The sequence below is a fragment of the Amphiura filiformis genome, chromosome 9 (genome assembly GCF_039555335.1).
Source record: "Amphiura filiformis chromosome 9, Afil_fr2py, whole genome shotgun sequence".
In the NCBI taxonomy this organism is placed as follows: Eukaryota; Metazoa; Echinodermata; class Ophiuroidea; order Amphilepidida; family Amphiuridae; genus Amphiura; species Amphiura filiformis.
In genome coordinates this window covers 31416830-31440310 of record NC_092636.1, presented here as the reverse complement: position 1 = coordinate 31440310, position 23481 = coordinate 31416830, and the positions used below count along the sequence as shown (strand labels likewise).

At 38.2% G+C, this 23481-nt stretch overlaps 1 protein-coding gene across 1 annotated transcript in view; it reads left to right on the top strand.

Annotated features, from left to right (window-relative positions):
• Positions 1-23481, top strand: part of LOC140160861 (hsc70-interacting protein-like) — a 62574-nt gene that overhangs the window by 13885 nt on the left and 25208 nt on the right. The window contains 4 exon segments of the mRNA XM_072184184.1: positions 1323-1473; positions 2466-2573; positions 2576-2687; positions 2935-3148. Of these exon segments, the coding sequence (XP_072040285.1) occupies positions 1323-1473; positions 2466-2573; positions 2576-2687; positions 2935-3148 (585 nt within the window).

The window sequence follows — 23481 nt, the reverse complement described above, 5'->3', positions numbered from 1 at the left end:
CAATCTACAGACGAGATTCTTCAGGATTTGAAGAACTCCTTACAAAGCATTCGTTAAGCCATCACAAAGCGTAGTAGAAAGTGGAGACAATCTACAGGCGAGATTCTTCAGGATTTGAAGAAACTCCAGACAAAGCAGCATAGTAGAAAGTGGAGACAATCTACTGACAAGATTCTTCAGGATTTGAAGAAACTCCAGACAAAGCATTATTAAGCCAACACAAAGCGTAATAGAAAGTGGAGACAATCTACAGACGAGATTCTTCAGGATTTGAAGAACTCCATACAAAGCATTCATTAAGCCATCACATAGCGTAGTAGAAAGTTGAGACAATCTACAGACGAGATTCTTCAGGATTTGAAGAAACTCCAGACAAAGCAGCATAGTAGAAAGTGGAGACAATCTACTGACGAGATTCTTCAGGATTTGAAGAAACTGCAGACAAAGCATTTATTAAGCCAACACAACAGACAAACCAAAGAGTAGCATAATTTGACATACTTTTATTGAAGCATCTTTGACAAATGAGATAACTGATTTACCCTTCCTGCTACTGGGAGGGTGGGTGGGATTTTTTGGCCCAGCATGATCGGAGGAGCAAATGCAAGTGGCTTACTAAGAAAGGTATGAACGTAACAAAGGAAATGGAATTAAAGCAGAGACCTGATTGGCTGCACCCCACTAAAGTGCCATCTGAATGGCCAGGAATCTGGGATTGTTGCTATAACAACACAACAACTCCTACATCATTCCAATACCATGACCCAAATCAATAGTATAAACTTTCAAGAGGACTTGAAATGGCTCAAGTGGAAATGATAGGATAATTGTCCAGACTTGGCTGCTATAACAACACAACAACTCCTACATCATTCCAATACCATGACCCAAAACAATATCAAAACTTTCAAGAGGACTTGAAATGGCTCAAGTGGAAATGATAGGATAATTGTCCAGACTTGGCTGCACATGATCGCCCAGCACCCCTGATGCTGAGACAATCTGGTTTTCAAAAGATTTTCAACTTTGAAAAATGTAATTGTGTGGGTACCACACTTTCGAAGTTGTATCACACCAGGCAAATTTGGAATGCAAATTGCGATGTCCTGACTACTGGTCCAGACTTCAGAGTAGGGTCTGGTCTTAAGTGTTTTGAGTCTGCTTTACATAAAAGAAAGTAATAATAATTATTGTTGCTCCTATATTCAATTTATGATTAAATTTCCTTTGTACATGTAAGAGAGCATGCCATGATGAAATGTAGATAGAATGATATATTATTATATTCTGCATCATTTTTTCTTGAAATGTTGGCTCTGTAGGAATCTCAAGATCAAGAGCCAGTTCAACCTGAGCCTGAGGCAAAAACTGAGGCAGAGCCGGAGCCAGAGATGAAGCCGGAGCCGGAGCCAGAGCCGGCCCCCAAACAACCAGAGCCTGAACCAGAGCCTGAGAGTGATGAGAGCGATGTCGGTGAGATTATATCAAGGATTTATACACTCCATTATTTCACTGAGTCTGATTTTGTCCTCAACAAGTAATACAATAATTACTGTCCGTCCGTGCACTTAATGAATATTGCATGGAGATCCAGCAATGGACAGATTTGGATCTCTAGGGTTTCATGTGAGCAGAGGAAAAAGTGTTTAAATGAAGAGGTATCCATGGTTACCTAAAGCCATATTTTAACATTTGCTGAGGACAACACCCTCAAAAAAATTTTTAATTCTGGTTTTTACACAATTGTAATGTACTTTAGTCAATAAAGATGCTCTGCAAAAATCAAGACTTTAGGTGCTGTAATTTTGTCAAAATCTGAGATTTTGAGACCGTATTACAACCGCGGGAGTAAAATGCATGGGCGCTAGTAGTAAATTCCAATTTTCTATGCTTTGCCTCACTTGTTCGGCTCAAAAGGGAACATTTTATGGAAAATAAATACCCGGGGTCACTCCCATTGTGGCCTGTATACCATCAGCGATAATAAAAATGCGTAAAAGGGTAGTTTTTCGTGGATAGGCACGATACTCGCGTATCGTGTTTAGGTAATCAAAAGCATGAAATATTGGAAAAAGGGTAGCAAAATTGCAATTGCTAATACGCGGAAATGAAATATAGGGTATGAAATTTGATGCAAATACCTGTTTAGTGTGAGAAAACACCAGTTTAGGGTATCGTTTTAGCCAAGGGTTAAATACTTGTTTAGGGTGCTTTTCAAAAGGCCACAGGCCACAATGGGAGTGACCCCGGGATAAATATGGCTTTAACATCCCCCTAGTGAAACGCAAATAAAGAGAATTACATAACATAATAAAGAGCAAAGATTGTATTGAATTGGCCACTACAACCAAGCTCATTACGCAAGAAAAAGAGAAGACATTCAAGCGACTATGTCATTAACGCTTTATCATGTGGCAAGGGTCATGAACAAATTTGAACATTTTTTATATTTTGTAACTTTACAGAAGTCGATATGGAAGGTGTAATAGAAGGGGACTCAGATCCGCCACAGCCCATGGGAGATGAGACAATTGAAGTGACAGAGGAGATGGAGAGTGAGGCCATGGACAAGAGGGAGAAGCCCTGTCAGCTGTGAGTGATGGCAATCTTGGCGACGCTGTTAAACTGTTCACGGAAGCAATAGAAAAGAATCCTCACTCATCATTACTCTATGCTAAGAGAGCCAGGTTGGTATGGCATGATTTTGTCAAATTTGTTTTTTAAAGGCATCACTTGAAAAAACATGTAGAGTCTAACTATGGTGTAATTGACCATTTGTTTTCCTACTGATCAGTGTATGTGGCCTAGGGGAAATTGGGACCCTAATTGTAAAACTATCACTGTACTCAATGTGAAATTGTACACCTTCTCATGTTACTCTCTGACCATTTTGGTGGGAAACAGTTGATTCCAATGTGTGGCTTTTACATACAGTGTATACATCAAGCTCAAGAAACCAAACGCTGCCATCCGTGACTGTGACCGAGCTATCCATCTCAACCCAGATTCAGGCGCAAGGTTACAAGTGGCGTGGGAAGGCACACGGATGCTGGGACACTGGGAGGAGTCAGCCCATGACTTGAGGAATGCCTGCAAGTTGGATTATGATGACATAGCCTATGAGCTACTCAAAGATGTGGAACCTAGGGTAAGTGGGATGTGTGTGTGTGTTTTTAATTGGACATTGGGCCAAAAATTCCACAAACAATATCCTAAGATATGTCTTAAATGGTCTGTATCAACCTCCCTGTACCTTTGGGCTGCTATGCCATTGTGTCAAACCATAGGGCTACAAGCTGTATCAAAATGATTGGTACCCATCAAGTTTCATTGATAATGGATGAGTCTGACACATCAAAATTCAACATAAGATCAAAATAATTTGCAGATTAATTGTAAAACAAGTCATAAACTATACATTCTGGACATTTCAAGAGTATCCACTGTTGTATTTGGAAGAGACAGGCTTTTCAATGAAGATCAAAATTGATGGGTACCAATCATTTTGATACACCCTGTATAACCACGACCACCTACAGATGTGGTTAGCTATCCGGACAATGGTCTTGGTTACAGGTATACAGTATAGTTCCCAACAATGGCAACACGTCCATATAGTATATGGAGGTGGATACACAGCACGCTCTCTAAGATGTAACTTTGGATATTGTTAGGAGAATCTCCCCCCTAGTTAGGTTTCTTTGTGAATTTCTGATACAGGAATGAGCCAGGAATTGTAACACACTAGCATGCACCTGAGGAAATAGTTGGATTCCTTGCTCCTTCTTGTTTGTAAACAATGAAATTAGTTAGAATCTCCTTGGATTATACCATGCCATGAACAAAGGAATTCAGAATCTAGGAATTCAGAATCCTGTATGTTAGCCATGCCATGAACAAAGGAATTCAGAATCTAGGAATTCAGAATCCTGCATGTTAGCCATGCCATGAACAAAGGAATTCAGAATCTAGGAATTCAGAATCCTGCATGTTAGCCATGCCATGAACAAAGGAATTCAGAATCCTGTATGTTAGCATTTCATTCAGTAACACCGTATAAAAGTAATTCTTTCAAAATAAGATCTTTGTCAGTTCATGAAAATCCTTTTGTTTGGGCACCGTATTTGCGATCAGTGTTGGATCATGGATAACAGATGACTTCAGTGGACTCTTGGATATTTGATCAAAGGTCATTTGACAGCAGAGGTCAAAGATCATGTATGGTTCAAATAAGGGAAAAACAGAAGTAACCAAATTTGGCAAGTCATGATTGATCAGTTACTGCTGTCTGTCTTATCAAAGCTACCACAGGTGCTTTTCAAGGTAAGTATACATTGGACTACTCCATACACCCACTTTTGAAGACATGATCTTAATCTGCCACTGTATATGGGGTAACCCTTTCAGGTAATCCCATAAAATTCACACTCTGTGTGTGCAGATTAATGTCTTTTAGGGGGCATATAAATTTCCATTGGAATCATAGCTCATTTCAACACAATGTTCTTCATAAATTTATGAGGAAATTACAGAAAAAAGCAATTACAGTAGCTTTGTTCTGCATATAATAACTAAAATGCTAATAGTTATACCACATACTTGTTGTTTGATTGGTTAAAACTGCAGCATGTGGCATGAAATAGTTGAACTATTCTTGAGTTGAAATGTTGTTTCCATGGCAGCAGGAAATAGTACTATTCACTGGGCAATAGTATTACTATTTCCCACTGTGATGGCAACAACCTAACTGTCTCATTGTGCGCACTGCTTGACGCACTAAATCTATGTATGAGGTATATAACAAATATTGACTGCCCTTATTCAGTGAATAGTCAAAATTATATAACTCATACAAAATTTCTTGTCATTGGATTGGCCAATTACTATTTATTACTTCTGCTATTTTTAGCAGCCAGCTGGAAAAGGACGATTGCACACTGCGCCTGTTCAATAGTACATGTAATTTTTCCATTGCCCTAACACGGAGCTACCATAGCAACGCTGACAGAGATGTGAGGTTTCCACCTCGACTCGCCAATTATAGGTGCGGGTGTTGCTTCTAAAATAAATGTACATCTATTTTTTGTTGGGCACATTTTTATTTTGGCCTGGCATGGCAAAATATTGTGCTAATATCACACCGCTCGACTTTCAACAAATTATTTTGTGCAGGGTTCTCTCTCATGTAAAAGGGATGGAAAAGCCAAAAATTCTTATATGTATAATTTGAAAAAAATGTTGAACTCAGGATCATACTGACCATGTTTAGTCCTACAAGGTAGGACATGGTAGGTGCCCTCAAAGAAAAATCAGACCTGAACTGTCAAGACTATATATCCTATTGTGATAGGTGAAAGTACTCATGGGAAATGATGATTGTTAAATTACCGGCACCGCGGTACTTGAACTTTATTTTTTGCTGTAATTCAATAAAACATCCAAGCCAGGTAAACATTTTCGTTAAAACTGATCAAAGCTGACAAGGCAACTCGTCATTGCTACTCTGTTCTAAAATCCTGTAGTAAAGCTGATCATGCTGAAAAATGTTGGACAGAATCATGTGATGTAGCTGAGGACGACATTAATTGGTCCGATATTCATGCCAACAATTTCAAATGTTCTATGGATACTAAAATCAAATCTTTTTACTTCAAAATATTCCATAGGGCTATTTGTACAAATGAATTCCTGCATAAGATAGGCAGAATTACATCTCCCAATTGCTTCTTTTGTGACAGGTCCACCGAAACCCTTGTACATTTATTTTGTGAATGTGCTATTATCACTCCTCTTTGGGATAATCTCTTGGTTTTCATCAATGATATAACTAAGGAGAATCAAACCTTTTCCACATTTGAGAGATTATTTGGAGTTACTAAGGACGTCTCTCCTCATAGTACTGGCATTAACTTTTTATTTCTCTTTCTTAAATTTTATATTCATAGATGCAAATTTCAACAGGTGGCTCCTTCTCTTCAGAATTTTCGCAATTTTGTTAAGCTTAAATTCAACATTGAGTACAAAATTGCTGAGAAAAATGGCAATCTTGGCAAGCACTTTAAAAAGTTTTCTTTCGACATCGATAAAACATTTTCGTTAAAAAACTTACGTTGAATTACGTTGAAGTATACTTCTACGTATGATTGATTGAACTATTTATTTTTGCAGACTTCTTTTATTGTTGTCTTTGTGAGCATTTGGTAATTGTTTGTTTTGAAATTTGGGGATGGCCTTCAAGCCATATCCTCCATAATTTGTTTACTTTTTTTGATGTTTTTAATGGAAAGATTATGGAAATAGCCAAGTTCACTTAAGTTCAAGATTAAACAATACCATTAAGTAATTATTGCTAATAATGAGTCAAGGTCACCATTATTGACTATTTTCAACAAAATGATATGTTTAAAGATGATGAGATAAGATGTGTGCTTGCACAAAGTGAACTGCAAAGTACAGTGATTTTTTGAACAAAGTACACTTTTTTAATGTAACTGAATGAAATGTAAATGGCAAATATTGTTCTTTCTAAAATTGAAAAGTTCACCCAATCTCCACTTCTTCAAACCCCAAAATCAAAAGTTGCAATTTCAACGATTTTCAATGGGAACGCATCGTTGCATTGCATACAAGCACCACGGGCCAATCAATAAAGCACACAATGTAACAGGCATGATTGAATCGTTAAATTTGCAACATTTGATTTTGGGGTTTGAGGGTTTGGTGCATATCTTGGTCAATTGTTGCTCGATTTTCACGAACAGGGTGTCAAATGAGAAAGCAAAGTCCAGTTAACAAAATTTATATTTCAGAATAATCCAAAATTATCAGGCTGTTGAATTAAGGATGACTATAACTGACGAGTCTCTTTTTGTGCCTGGTGTATATTATACAAGTTCATTTTATCATTAACACTGAATAAAAATTGAAGTCAACAGTACATTAATAGAGTCACACAGATTTTTTTCATTACTGCATCGTCAGATACAAATAATTAAATTACATTACAAATACATGAAAATTTTATACATGTACACTCACTTGTTGACCATAGACATAAACAATTTACGTTTGCACATCTCAAATCTTAAACATATGGAACAAGTAAACATTTTATTTATATTTTAAGCATACTTTGTTTGATCTTATTTGAGATGAAAATATACATTTTACAGATAACATAAATTTAATAAAGCATTTTCAAAGTTTCCAATACACAGTTTCAAAGCACTATTCACAGAATCTATAATTATTATAACATACACAGTTTTCACCAAATATATTGATAGAGCAGGTATATACAGGAAAGTTAATTATATATATTGAAAGTAAGCAGCTAAAACCTAACATGTTTAACATATAAATTCTGTAATTACGTAACACCCCAGATGATGTAGTCTATACGGAAAGTCAGATCTGCTACACGATTTGTAACCACTGTATGTGTAAATCTAAATCCAAACAAATACTCAATAAATTTGCAAAGGTGACATCTGTTGAGAAACAGAATAATGGCCTATGATGCAATATATCATTAAAATTACATTTGATGTGAATACAAGTTACATTTCATAGATAGTATTGTTACAAAGTGTGGATCCTAGAACAGATGATAGGATATTATTCCCAGGGCTCTGATACTTATGATCAAGGAGTTTATATAGGAAGGAGAGGAAATAGATTATGTAACGCTTATTGTTCCTTTGTGCCAATTGGAGTTCCCGACACGCTATTCATCGAGAGGTACCTTTTGTTCGAGACAAAGGGCTTCCGCCATTAAATCGGGTAACTGACCTGACCAGCGTATTAACGCTATAATAGGCAGGCTACTGTCAATAAGTGATGAAACAAAAGTCACGTAAAAGCGCCTATCTGAGCGAGAGGTACCTTTTGTACTAGTCCATCCCAAGGGTGTGCGTGAGTTGTCGCATGCACACAAAACAGAGGTTCACCTACAATACAAACCTATTGCAGCGCCCAAATTGGTTTGGGCGCTCATTTGATTATACTCGGTGAACACGCTTTGCTCTACCATTTCGCTACGGGCAGTTCAGCAGCATAGGCAAAGTGTGCGCTCTAGCTGTGTGGCGGATATAAGAATCTACACAAGTAAGTTGTCTACATTGTTTGCCAATAGGTCTACATATAAGGATTTGAAGTAATTATGATATCACTCCTACTGTAGTATTTTTAAGGACATTAGCCGCGGTCCACGTCATGTTTTATTATGTATAGGCCTACCATAGTATTTTACATGAGCATCGCGTATATAGGAGTCTACCCTGGACCTCAAATGTGATATATTTGCTGATAACTCGAGAAGCATATAGCCATACTATTTCTGAATCAATCAATAAAGCAAAGCAAATCATACTTGTAGGCCTATAATACTATATTAAATATAATTGCGGACCAACCGATACAGCTCGTCGCCCAATGTATGAATAAAAGCACCTAACAATAAAGTCGCCCAATTGAACAGTTGTAGGTGTCGATCGCACGACTTCATTAATATTGATTGGCAACATTTTCCAATATGTCAGCGCTCAAATCGGACACAATAGAACAATAGACTCTTCAGTGCGTTGCTTATGATGGTATTTGGAAAGAAACTGTATTTGTACACATTTGATGGACAAGAACTACAGAGGATTATTGTGTAGTGCTTGCCATGTTTTGCTTGTAAATATAAGGCCGAGTAAAAAAAAAATAAACAAGTTTAGCATCCCCGCTCTCCTCCTTTTTTGGAGATTTTTTAAATTTCTTTTTATTTTGTAAATTTTTATTTATAACTTCTCCTCAAAGATGTTTGAGAAGTTGAAATTTTGTATACAGCGTTGTAAATGTATAAGACACATTTCAGAAGAGTTTTGTGATCACAGGAGGCGCCTACCTTCCAAAACAACCAAATAAAAAGTGCCTCCTCCATATTTTCGGATATCATTCACAACCCCGAATACACAAAATAAGGCGTTAAATATGGGTATTTAGAGCAGTTTCATGTTTTTATTTTTACTTGGCCTTATCAGGCATTGGGATTTCTATATCTTTTGAATCAATTTGATACAGTGTGGGTTAGATGGTCAATTCAAAATGCCCCTTTGCTAAACATATGTACTAAACAATTTCAATTGACTGCTTCCTAGCAACGATAGTGATATAGAGGGTCTACACTAAAACCCCATAGTATCAAACATTGGATACATGCCTGCTGAAAAAAAATCTTTAATTAAAGGCCCTAGACTATGACCACTTCCATTTTCTTAGAGCAATGGTTCTTCTTTTGAGGCATGCATACAATGTCTGCTATGGTATAGAGGTATGGATTGATCGCAGAATTAATCGGGAGGACAAACGTCACAGACCATGCGAACACAGACGGTGGAAGAGTGAGAACTCCCATCTGGACAAGAATCCCAAGGAGGATGATCGGAGACCAGCAGCAGAAATCTGTATCCACTATTGCAGCTACCTTTGCATTCAGGCGAATTTGAGCCTTCATATCTCTATCAAATCCTACTCGTTTTGCCGATATGTACACAGATTGAAGCAATAATATATAGCAGACTAAGATAATGATATAACATGCACAATTTAAACCAAGAAATACTGCAGTGGAATAATACAATCCGGTAGCAAGGCCGATTGGTTCTGTATTGATGATGCTTTTATCTAAAGAAACATGCTTCTCAAAAAGAACTTCCTTTTCAATGGTGGTTATGTTGTAGGTTTGCAACAAAGCCAATGGGATTCCAATGCAGACGTGCGAATTATCGTAGAACTTATCGTTTTTTCCTGCTAACATGGATGGGATGAGACCGAGAGCTGCGGCTAAACTCCATGTTATTGAAGCAATCACAAGAGTGGATTTGTATCCAAATTTATATGTGGTGAGCGGATACTTTATGCATATGAATCTGTCAATACTAATAAGGGTTACAAAGAATACGGAAGCTTCGCTGGAAATAATGGACAGTGCTCCAGCAAATTTACAAATATACCCAGTCCTCCACATCTCAGACTGAAGTGGGAAATCCCTTCCAAAATGAATGTCTGCAGCACCGATAATGATCATATAGATACCCATGAGGAAATCTGAGGTGGCAAGATTTCGAAGTAATGCGGATTGGACTTTGTTTTTTGTAGAATGCTCTTTCCGCCAGCAAAGTACAAAGAGGTTGCCCGCTGCTGCACTTATGCCGATTATCCACATGAAAACAACTACAACTCTATCTGATAGTAAACGATTGCAGGTCAGATAAGGAGATCTTGGTTTGGTGGCGCTGCATTCCACATCATCAGGAATGTAACATTCACAGATTTCAGGTTGGCTGACGATGACATCGGCTGATTTGTGGAGACTGGAAAAGACATGATCATCAACATATTGTAGTTTGTTTCCTTCAAGGTACAATTGGTGAAGGTGTGATAGATGATCGATGCTTGGTATAATATGTAACATGTTGTGAGATAAATCCAAGTAAGCCAGCAGTGTTGTTGCATTGAACAATTCCAAAGGTATGAAGCGGAGTCTGTTCTGTGACAGCGAGAGACTTGTTAAGCTCTGTAAGTCTTGAAATAAGTCTTTCACCAAACTTATAAGGTAGTTGTCATTCAAGAGTAAGATCGTAAATGCATCATACCATGGAACAAATCATCAGGTAGAGTCACTAACGGTTTACACTGAGATCGAGATTAGTCAAGCTATGGAGCCCGTCAAAGATTCCAGAGCCTACCACTTCCAGGCTATTATTGAATAGCTTCAAGTTGGTTAGCTGGTTCAAATTACTAAATAAGTTGACATCCAGCAAAGTAGTAAAGCTGTTTAAATTCAGAAGTAATGTATCTAAATTATGCAAATCTTGAAACAAATCAGATGGTAAAGTTGTCAGTTGATTTTCTCTGAGATTGAGGAAGGTAAGCTTATTTAATCCATCAAACACTCCCAACTGTAAACTGGAAATGTGATTAAAATGAAAACGTAGCCTATCTAAATTGGTCATTCCACTAAAGGCATCTATTGTAATTGCAATTATGTTGGCTTTTTTAAAGAGTAGGTCACGGATGTCCTCCAGATAGGGATAATCAATAATGGCATTGCGATTTTGCGCAGAATCTGAACAGTGGAAGGCAACTTGACGGAAGCCGAGGGTGGTGTTGCAACTTTGTGGGAAGTCGAAGGCACACCGACGGGACCTTTCGATCCAAATACAGAAGACGATATCATCATAGTCCTGAATTGAGCAGAAAGGCATTGTTTGATTGCCAACTAAATCTTGCCTATCATCAACACGCTGATTACATTCAGTCTGGTTAGTGTGAATTCTAGCTGGGATCGGATTAAAAAACAAAATCATGTTTCCAAGTAGAGTGGACTGGAATTGTTCATCATACAGAATGAAACTGCAAGGTACATTGTGCCCATGTATCATCAATACCTTGTTTGGACATTCAGCAGGTTGTCTTTGGATGTAAAGTACTTCACTTTCTGACATGGTGTGTGGGATTTGAATCAGAACAGCTGATTCTGGAGTTGTTGCCACCTGTGCAGTGCACATGCTATCTGGGGTAATTTGTAGGATAAACATTTCATCATCACTTGAAGATGAAATGCAAAACTCTGGTGATGCAGTCACATTTATATCGGCAGTGACTCCTATTTGCTTTAGCATGTATTGTTGATTGAGTAAAATCATTGGTAAGAGTCTGAAGACCAATGATAGAGGTGAAATCCTCATCATCATGACTGGGTTATCCTCACTGCTGTACAAAATTGTTAATGGTCTCTATAAGACTTAGTCTTTACTTCCACGTTGCAGTTTTCCCATTTTTAAACTGTTTGAAGCTTGCTCATCAATGCTTAGTAGTGACAAAATGAAGTTTGTGATTTATGAAGAGAAATTTGACATCTATAAAACAATAAAAGAAATATGGATATCCTTTCTTGGTGTGATCAATAGAATAGGATCCTTGATGGATTTAAAAGGTTTTTGTCTTTTTTAATCACCTAAAAATGTGATTTTTTTTCTAACTTTCCAGCTGAAGTATATGTAAGCTCTCAATATGGTAGATAATTAAATAAATTTGCTTCAAACTTTGCCTGTAATGACTTTGTGATGTACACAAGTGTGATTTCATATCATTTGGTGTTGATGGCATTTGCTGCATTCCTTTCTAGGGTCTATGATCAATGTTTCTAATGTACTTACCCTTACTAGTTAATAAATTTAAACACTTATTCAACACACACATGAACATTTGGTAAACACAATTCTACTGCACATCATAGTTAAGCAGCCTTTTGTTGCAATATAATTATGTTATTCTGGCATTGATCTTGAAAGCTTATTGTTGTGACAAGCTGTCTTGTTATTAAGCAATGTATTACATTAATTAAGTGTCTCATTAACCCATCAACATTTATTAAGGCCTTTTTTACATTAAAGTACGTTGAGTTACACAATACCATTAATTTTGGTACTCACATTACCTTACATTTGGATGAAATCTTAAATTTGAAGAACACAAGTTTCTTTAGGTAAATGTCAGTGAAATTGTGATAACCCGGTTAATAAATTGTCAGTAGCCAGTTTGTTTTAACTTTGCTGGTAATCTGATGGCAAGAAATACTAAGCATAAAAATATAGTGTACAGCTAAACTTTCATGTTGGGGTGTGTCCGTAGAATGTAACACACTAAATGTGATGTGTGATGTCTGTCAGTACTTTTCAGTGTTACCAAAATTGCATGATGCATGACTATACCATTTATTAGGTATGGATATCACACACTTTGCTATCTTTGGTAGATAGCAGTATTCTGAGATATTAGATAGTAGCAATCTGAGCCATAAACAGCTTGATTTTCTCTATATTATAGTAATAGTTGTGTTGATCTCCTCATCAGTTGGCACAGCATTCACTCATATAAGAATGGAAATTATTACACCTAAAAATGCTTTGTCAAAATAGTTCCGTGAGATGAACAGAAGAACAGAGGATCCTGTTGTCTGCATTCAGTTCTCTTCAGTCAGTTCAGTTGTTCTCGCAGTTGATACAATTTTCCTGTCAAAGTTTGATTACACATTAATTAGGAGTTAAACTAAAAACACCATGGTTACTAGTACTATATTTCTTGTTGACAAATTCACTTACTTCACAGAAGAAATGCTATGTAATCACATCCAATCCGACATGTGATAAGTATGTTGTAGAGAAAAAGTTGCTCTCACAATTGATGGTTTTGCAGTAAAATAAGATTGTCCTGCAGATGGTTAAGACTGTTTTAAACACAACAATTCAAATTGAGTTGCAATCAAAGGTGGAGGTTTATGAAAATGTTTCAAACCAAGCAATATCAACCACACCACCAAGCATACAAATAAAGAGTTTCAGCAAGTATTTTGCATAACCAAAACCTTATTATCAATGTTTCCCAAAAAACCACAGAGATGAAGGAGTGGAAAGTTATGTTCAGTGTTATAGACTTGAGAAGATCAAACACAAAAAGCAACTTTGAAATGGATATGCGAATACTGTGTCTCTCTGGGTATGTTGTACTAAGCAGGTCATTTCCAGGAACCAATCAGAGCTCGGAGTGGTGACTTGCAAATGATTTTTTGCATAATATTGTCTTTGTCTATATTGTTTGCTACCTTTCATTAATTAATTTCTATATATGATTGATGGAATTAATTATTTTCCTGGCTGGCTTCTCTTCATGTTGTCTCTTTGTGAGTGTGTGGTTACGTTTGTTTTGACATTTGGGGATGTCCAAATTTGACCTTCTGGCCATTTCCTTAGTAATTTGTTTGCTTTTTGATGGGTTTGGTGATTTCTGATTTATTATATTATTTATAGAAATTACAAAGTTCAAGTTTATTTTGTGCATATGATTGATTGAATTATTTCTTTTCTTGTTGTCCTTGTGAACATTTGGTGGTTGTTTTTATCGTACGCCATGGAATAGAGTAAAGATTATAAGAACGCTTCCGTCTGAAGATCCGTCCTTCCTTCCGTCCGTCCGTCCTTCCTTGTGAAAAATTATTTCTCAATAATTGTGTTTGTAGTCGCTATTATTTATAAACAGGAATAAATGTAATAGAGTTGGTATCATTGTGTGACGTTTTTGTTAAAGTTTGTTCAACAGAAAAATTATATCGGATTAGGTTTTACTTTTGATGTTATGTTTGTTAATTGGTTTTAATGGTTAAAGTTTCTTTTAGTAGATTACTGTAAAACTATACCATTGATTTAGAAACACTGTATATAATTGTTCCTGATTTTTCAATTGAGTACACACTCTGTGTGTACATGTTATTAGCACCTTTTGTTATGTCTTTGACTAATATACTCTGAGTAAATAAAATGAGAGCTATGAAATACACTCAATTAGGCCAGGCAAATATGTTGGGGAAATTGTAATATATAATACACCTACCCATCGTGCAGTGGGAGTTTTAATGATATTTTGCCAAATATAATCACCACCTGCACTCAGAAGGTCACTTTAATCAATTTGCATTGTGGGATGTGATGCCATCAATCCCATGTCTAGCCACTAATCTACACTCATAAAACTAATATCATTAGATTAAATGGCCATTAAAATTGATAAAAATCTAGATATTTGGGTTGCCTTCAATTCGAAATTGTCACAGTTGATGAACATAGAATGTTATACATGCAATGTCAAATTGGGGGGAGGGGGCAAGGGGTATAATTTTTTCAATCAATTTAGTATCCTTTGTGTCGTTATCATTATAGAATAAAAATTCCTTAAAAAGGAATGGGGCCCCAATGGGAGCTTTGATGTGAGATGCTGAAATCCGAGGGGGGGGGAGGCACTCCCACTGTGAAGGTGATGCATATGTGTAGGGCTGTTAAGACCCCCTTTTTCACCATCGCTGTCACCAAAAGACCCATTACCAGTACATGCTGTGTAAACCAAAGACCCCATATTTTTCCTTTAGATCTATCACCCAGACTTTGAAATGACAAAGCCATTTGAAGTCATTTAGAACTAGAAATTCAATTTTCGAGGCTTCTTTAGGCTCTCACACAAAGACCCCATTAAAAAGTCAAATGCCCCCCCCCTCCATAATTTAGATCCAAACGGATCTACTCTCTCAACCAATGACCCCATATTCTGTACAGTTTGGTCTCCCTGAATGCCAAAAACCATGCTCTCACACAACGTTATAGGCCCTACATGCAATGTTAAATTGGGGGTGGGGGGCAAGGGGGTATCATTTTTTCAATCAATTTAGTATCCTTTATATTATGGCATTGTGTCGTTATCATTACAGAATAAAAATTCCTTTAAAAAACAACAAAAAACAGTAAAAATCCTGTTGACCCTGGCTGGAGAAAATTATAAACGACTGCAAATTAGTCTATTAGCGTGTTTCTATTGAGTCCCCTGCATTTTACCGGTAAAACTGTTAGCCGTCAAATAGCGGCGAAAAGGCGGATAACGGTCAGTTTCATTGCACGTTGTTTACCGGTAAACACTTGACGAACAGCATCGATTGACACGCCTCGAAAGTTTGCCGGCGAAAGGTCGTGCACTGGGGTTAATTCCAGGGTAAATCGCCAAGCATTGTGGATTTTAGTATTGTAGTATTTTCTTAATTGTTTGGCTAAAAATGAGGTACCAAACTCGAGAAAAGAAGACTGAAGAATATGTTTGTTTTTAATTAAACAATTCATCGTCTTCCACTTGAATGTCGAGCTTGTCAACTAAATCAGCAGAGTTGGCTACGTGGTGGCATGACTTGCTAACGAATGGACTGATAATATCTGACAAATGCTTGGCTACATTGTAGGTGACAGAGTCAATGCTGCTGACTATAGGTCTCAATGGTATGTCTTGTTTGTGGACCTTGGGTAGGCCGTAAAAAGCCGGTACTGTCTCGGCTGGGTACAGCTTATGGTATTGAATACGGTCTGTGACCTCAGCCTTTTCCAACTGTTGAAAATTGTCTATTACTCTCTTCTTGTATACTAGCTGCCGTAGGGTCTCTTTTTAACGGTTCGTACACCTTGGTATCATTCAACACTAATCAGTTTTTTCAACACTAATCAGATAATCATTCAACACTAATCAGATAATTAGTTTATACCTAACCCACAAGGCATATATCTTGCTATTGTATTTATTATTATTCTAAAATTTAAAGTCTAAAGTTTATCATAATTATTTAATACTAACTTCTGTAAAGGGTGCCACAACAACACGCTCTGCGTTCATTGGCATCCTCATCATTTCACCATATTATACGATGTTTGTAAAAGCTTTTTTATATTGTATTTATTTAATGGATGAATTTGATGAAATAAAACTGAACTGAACTGAACTGAACTGAACTGAATCAACAGGGTCTTAGCTTTCTCATAGTCAAGACTTATCTAGAACAACAGTGCATCTACCTTTGTCAGCAGGTAACACCAGGATATTTTGATCTTTATTTAGCGTTACGATGGCTTCACGTTGTTCCTTGCTAATATTAGATGGTGGTAACCTAGCACTGACAAGACAGGAGGTAACCTTTGCACACAATTCGTTCACTTCTGCGATGTCCAATTGGTTTAATTTGTTTTATTGCCTATTCAGTGGCTGTAATTAACTCCACGTGTGGGATCCTATCCGGCGTGACAGCGAAATTCAATCCCCGCGATAACACATCCTTTTCCGCGACCGAGAGAGTTCTACTGGAAAGATTTTTCACCCAGCGATCCTTGGCTAACGAATCCTGCTCTAATCCATCTTTATTTCGCCAATTTGTGTCTCTATCTGCGCGAGATTTGAAGGAAACCAAACGTTCGTATTTGTTTTGTTGTCTTTCCTTCGACTTCTGGTGTTGATCAAGTTGACCCCGTGTCGTGAACTCTGACACTTGCTCCCAGACGGTGTTAGGCAGACGATTGCTTAGCGACACGGAAATTTCTTTTAATTCCCCTTTCAACACATCGATCGTAAAATTCGTTTGTCTTACCCGTTCATTCAACAGATCTTTCTGGGCCTTAGCGATGATTTTACCGGCCCAATGTCCTCTCACAACTTGTTTAATCCACAAACTACGCGGTACAATGTCCGAATGAAGGCATCTCAAATTGAAACGCAAGTGGTTACGGTAATCCGCTAGTTTCCTCAACGTTCTCTCAAATTTTCTGGTCAAATCAAGGCAATTCATGCCGAAATGAGTTCCAATATATTTGTGAATATTCTGAATCATCCAGGTAGATAGACAAATTACAGATTAAATATCAAACTGTTCATCTGGACTTACTTTTTTTGAGTTGGCTACAGTATCATGTCTCATCCGAGACGCATCGTCAGGCCTAATGGTTCCTTGACGACTCTCCCGTGACGTCACTCCAACCGAGTCACGGGTCAACATTTCAGCGCCAGCCCATTAGGCCTGACGATGCGTAATGTATCTAAATTATGCAAATCTCAAAACAAATCTGATGGTAAAGTTGTTGGTTGATTTTCTCTGAGATTGAGGAAGGTAAGCTTATTTAAGCCATCAAACACTCCCAACTGTAAAGAAGAAATATGATTGAAGTGAAGATGTAGCGGATCTAAATTGGACATGCCACTGAAGACATCTATTCCAATTCCTATGATGTTGGCTTCTTTCAAGTGTAGGTCTTCCAGATAGGGATAATCAATGATGGCATTGTGATTTTGTGCAGAATCGGAACACAGAAAGGGTATTTTTCGGAAGTGGATGGTGGTGTTGCAACTGTTGTTTTGTGACGCTACACTCATCCTTCTTGCAACTTTGATGGAAAGCAGAGGTACACCGGCCTTTTATCTTCATACTCTTGAATTGTGCAGAATAGCATTCTTTGATTGCTGACTAAATCTTGCCCATGACCAACCCGCTGACTGCATTTAGGCCTAAAAAAAATTGTTTGATTGGCGTAACCCGACCGAACCTAAAAATATGCCCGACCCTAACTTTTTTGCTTATACCTTGTTTGGACATTTAGCAGGTTGTCTTTGCATACAGTACTTCACTTTCTGACATACATGATATGGTGTGTGGGATTTGTATCAGAACAGCTGATTCTGGAGTTGTTGCCACCTGTGCAGTGCACATGCTATCTGGGGTACTTTGTAGGATAAACATTTAGGGATTCAATCATGTTTCACCGTTGTTCATCACCGATTAACAACGATGCAACCGCGTCATCTGAGTGGTTTTTATGAGCAGCTTTATCTGCCCGAGCGAAGTAAACCACGCAGACGCGCCGGACGCGAGTTGTTAATCGGTGATGAACAACAGTGAAACATGATTGAATCCTTTCAACAACGAAAAGAAGCTAAAAATCGTATAATTCACGATTATTTTACGAGGAATGTCAGTTCATCATTGCCACTCAGCCTTACAAAAACTTCGATGATTTCTCTTTTGATATCAGCAATAAAACTACAGAATAAAGCGGCAATGTTTAGCGCTTCCTGATAAATACTGAATTCAACTTGTAAGCTGGCATACGCACAACGGTTCCAGGCATGCCAGGCATGATGAATTTTACGCGCTCTCGCGTAACACGTAGTCTCATTCGCGTATACGCTACAGTAAAAGTGTTGGTTCATCACGGATTAACAACGGTTGGCTCCTGTGCAAAGGTATAGGAAGAGTTGTTGAATTCATCATCAATCAGTGGCTGAGTGGTAGAGCCCTCGCCCGACAAGCGAGAGGTCTGGGGTTCAAGTCCCCGCACAGGCAGGTGTGTCCGGAGTTTTTACACTGGTATATCTGCCTATGCATGTTATGTTTCCACTTGTACATGTAAATTCATGTTTATGTGCTAGTGTGCGACACGTAATTATACTTTCCCCTGTATATTGATATATTAAGAATAATGATTAAGCATCATTAATTTGATCTCATGCGCTATAGTTTGTAATGTTTCCATGTTCCAGTGTATGATGCGTAAGCCTCTTTCTCTGTTTGTATGATTAAATTAGGCTGGCTCGAGGCTTTTTTTGCTTATTTGAAACACTGGCTCCATATGCTCCCATGCAGCTACCCAATCTACAGATTTATTAATACATTCAGTCTTTTTTTAAAGCCAATACAGCTATAAGTCATTCCGCCTGCAATTGAACCCAGGACCTCCAGCACCATAGGCAAGTACCCTATCCACTGCCCCCATACTCCCCCACTAGTGACAAATTTATCACAACTATTTCATTTTGCAGTATATCACAATACTACCCACGTTTAAACAGGTCGACATGCATTAGAAATGGGCATTTAGGAGACTCAGATCAGATTCAATTGCCCCAAGAAATTCTGAAAAGAATGTACATGACAGCAGCATAGTCCCTTGAAATTTCAAGACATGTGTCTGGCTCCTTCTGGCTGCCATACATTGTGCAGCTTAATGCTGTACTGCGTGCTGGCCCTAGGACATGAAAAGTCACAAGTCAAAATATCAATAGCTATCTCAAGAACCACTGAACCAGTACAGGGCTTGTTTGTACTCATTTTAATACATATTTTTCATACTGATACCAAAAATGGTTATTGCAATGTACAATTCAGAATTTTTAAAGAATATTTGTTATCGTCTGCAGTCGATACCTATATGGACAAGCAGGGGCGGACTGGCCACTGTGGCGTTGTGGCGATCGCCACATGGGCCGCTGGTTCTGGGCAGCTCAGGGCCGGTTGCTCAAAAAAAGAAGAAAAAGAAAGAAAAAGGAAAAGAAAGGAGAAGGGGAGAAAAAGAAAGAGAGAAAAGGAAAAGAGGAGAAAGAAACTTAAGAAAGGGAAAATAGAAGAAAAGGGGAGAGAATGGGGAAGGAGTATCTTAAGACATAGGCCCTAGGGCCTGAGGCATAGGTCCGAGAGCCGAAGGCGTAAGGCCTAAGACATAGGCCCTAGGGCTTAAGGTATAGGCCCTAACGCTAAGATATTATAGGCCGGCCACTATAATACCGTCGCGGCATCACCTGACCTACAAATGGCCTTTTGAATCCATTCTCTAGAAAGTAAACACAGCAAAAGGCCAATAGGCCTGCTCTAGATGCGATACAGTAAAATGTTTAAATTTTAAGCCAACAGCAACATTTTGGGCTGGCTGTCAATGGAATATCGGTATTTCATTGCGGCTACGGAATGAAGCTAGGGCCGGTATGGGCATTTGGTATTAGGCAGACATAGGAGAAAGAAAGGAAAAGAGAAGAAAGGAGGGGAATCATTGAGGGGGATGAGTAATATAAGGGCCTACACAGTGTACCCGCTGTTTGTCTGCATAGTGATAGGGCCTAAGGCCTGTAGAAATGATAGGGCCTAAGGCCTGTAGAAATAGGGGCTGATAGGCCTACAGGCACTCGACTTTCAAGTGACGGGGATGTCTTGGACATGGGACACCAGTTTTAAACTATACATGCTATAGGGGTCTTTTGGTGAGAGCTTCGACGCCATATAACCAAGGGGGTCATTCAGTAAGGAGGCCTCAAAAGGGGGTTCTTTCAGTGAGACTGGGACAAAACTTGGGTCAAAATATAAAAGTTGACAAATTTTTGATAATTGTTTTTCAAAAGTCATCAAAATGGGATTTTTTTAGAAACGGCGAAAGACTACCAAAAATTTGTCAAAAATTCTTTACAAAGGGAGGTCTTTTTGTGACAGGAAAAGAAAAAATAGGGGTCAATGTCATTGAGTGAGGAGTTCAGTAATTCAGTAAAATAAAAAATAAAAAAGTGGTCATTGAGTGAGAGGGAGTTGAAAAATGGGGGTTAATGTGGGTTGTGGCGCACTTCACGCTTTGTCGCTTCACTCATTTTAGTGAGTGCCCCCCCCGGCCTTTGGCCCTTTGGACCACCGTCAGCTGTCAAAACTAGCACGGCTAGACCATCATTCGATAACCTCTGGGCTGGGGTGCTCCTTGTAATGCAGGGATTACATTACATAATACTTACAGCCTAGCCACATTACTCAGTTCAATACTCAAACCAATTTCTTTCCATTTTGATGTTTCAACTCATAGGCGTAGATCCCGGGGGATGGGGGATAAATTCCCCCCCCCCCAATATTTTAAAAGGGGGATGGTCCATACAAGCCCCCCCATGATGACACCTGTAGGCCTATGTGAGTTTCTGACCAAATCAATCTCATATTTGGCCATTTTAGCCTAAAAAGTGTCATTTTTTTTCAAGCGCATGGCAATTTATTCCACTGCATCATCACCAGTTTAGCTTCAATATGCCAAAAATGTCTGTAGCGCTTGGCTTTTGCATTTGTACAATAAACTTATAATGTCGTCAAAAGGTGCTATTTCAAGAATATTTTTCCAACCCAAATGTCAAAAACAAATCTACGCCACTGTGGAGTTTTATCACGCTCGCTATGAAATGATTAATGCAATTTTGCCAAAGCTCACTACCATTAGCTAGATGCTGTGAACTACCAAATCGCAATAGTTTAAAAAAGTTGCTATTAACCTTTACCCAGTAGGCCTAAACAATTTTTAGCATTTGTCTTTTAATGATTGAATATACTCACAATATGATAACACAGTTCCGCAAAGATGTAATTCTATATGTGTGCAAATGAGTCAAAACATAAAACATGCACACTACTTATAAATTGAATAACTGTTGGTTTGATCTTGATTATTGCAAGTGAGTGACAATGGATAAAGAATATTTTAAGTCTGTACAAATGGAATTTGGCTTCAGAAATCGTTGTCAAATCCGGGCTTCCTGACCCCTAGAATAGCTAAAACCCTTAGTTGTCCGGGGGCTCCGCCCCCTGGACCCCCACCAGGGCTTTGCCCTGGACCCTACCAGGGGCCCTTACGCGGGCCCCTGGACCCCTATGCGCTAGTCAGCATCGCTGCCACGCTTTCGCTTCGCTCGCTGCGCTCTTGAGTAATAGGGCCGGTCTTAATACATTTGCCACAGCCGCCTAAAACCACCAGTCCGCCCCTGTGGACAAGGTACAGGGTTTGCGCCATTATTATGTAGATAGATAGTATTTTCATAATATCTATTTTTGTCGTCCTATTTCTGATTGATATTTGGGGTTTATTATGATAATCTAAATTCAGGGAACTTTCATAAGCTGATTTCTCTGTGATGGAACTTTTTTTGCTGCAGCAAAATCATCAATGTTATTTATGGATGTGTTTATGTTTTTGCTGTCAATAACTAAGGTTCTGATGCTTAAAGAATGTGTGTTATGGGGCTGTGCAATAATTATGAGCCAGGGGGCAAATAATCTTTTTGGCCATCCAAGGGGGGAGGGCAGTGATTTTGGCACGCATTCATGTGGTGCCTTTTAAATAAAATGCTCTAAAAGGGCTTTTAGAAATGCTTAAATATGCAAATTTGCAATATATATCGAAACCATTTTAAGTTTGCAAATTTAATTGGGATCCCACAAATTTGGCATGTGCAAGGAGGGGGGGCAAAGATTTTTAAAACTAAATAAATGACATTTTGATGCAAAACTTTCATATTTCTCTCAAATGATTTGTGCTTTTTTTTATAAAATTGAAAACAAAGCTACAAACTATAAATTTAAGACCCTTGATATTTACAGGGTATGTTAGTTTTTTTAAGTACATACGAGGGTCATTCAAAAATTTCTACCTCCATCATCGCATCTCTGTTATCTTACGTGTCAGGATATTGATGAAAATGTGATTTTTGGTTGTTTAGATAATTATGTTGGTTACAGCGAATACAGATTTGGTACGTTGGAAACGGTTAACTGAGGCCAAAAGTTTAGAAGCATCATATTGTAGCTTTGGGTTATCTCCATAAAAATGTTTTTAAGATGCAGTTGTCCAACTGTTTACTCATTATAAATATTCCAGGGGGGTCACTCACTACTTGACTTGCTACGCACCCGCGTCCAAGAAAAGTGTCTAAAAGGGTATATTTTTAACCATACAGCGTCGTCGACGTCTTTTTGAAAAAGGGGTACTTTTTCAGAAGGCATCGCCATTTAGGGTCCGTTTTCAGCCAAATCCTTAGACGTTTAGGATTAGTAATATTATTGTTTGAGTGAGTTTGCACTAATTTGAAAAATCACCACTTTTTAATTGATTCTTGTTACCTTTGTGCATGTTTTCTAGGTCTGCAACAACAAAAAGACACCTTGGATATCAAATTAGCTCATTTTTTTGTTTACGCCATTTAGTGTATAAATTAGATATTTCTCAGTTGATGCCATTTAGGGTATCATACAAGTGGTTTTTGCATGTGCGATGCCATTTAGGGTAGGATTTTGCATGTGTTTCGCCATTAAGGGGTGCAATTTGGTTATGTGAAAATCGCCATTAAGGGTGCATTTCAGAGGTGGTCGGACGCGGATAGGTAGCACTTTCGTGTGAGAGTGCCCCCGGGTAAATATTATGTTCCTATTGGAGCTCCCTGACATGCCTTGGGACATCAAAACAAAATAAAACACATTTTATATGAGAAGAAATCATCGAAGGGTTCAACAGACAC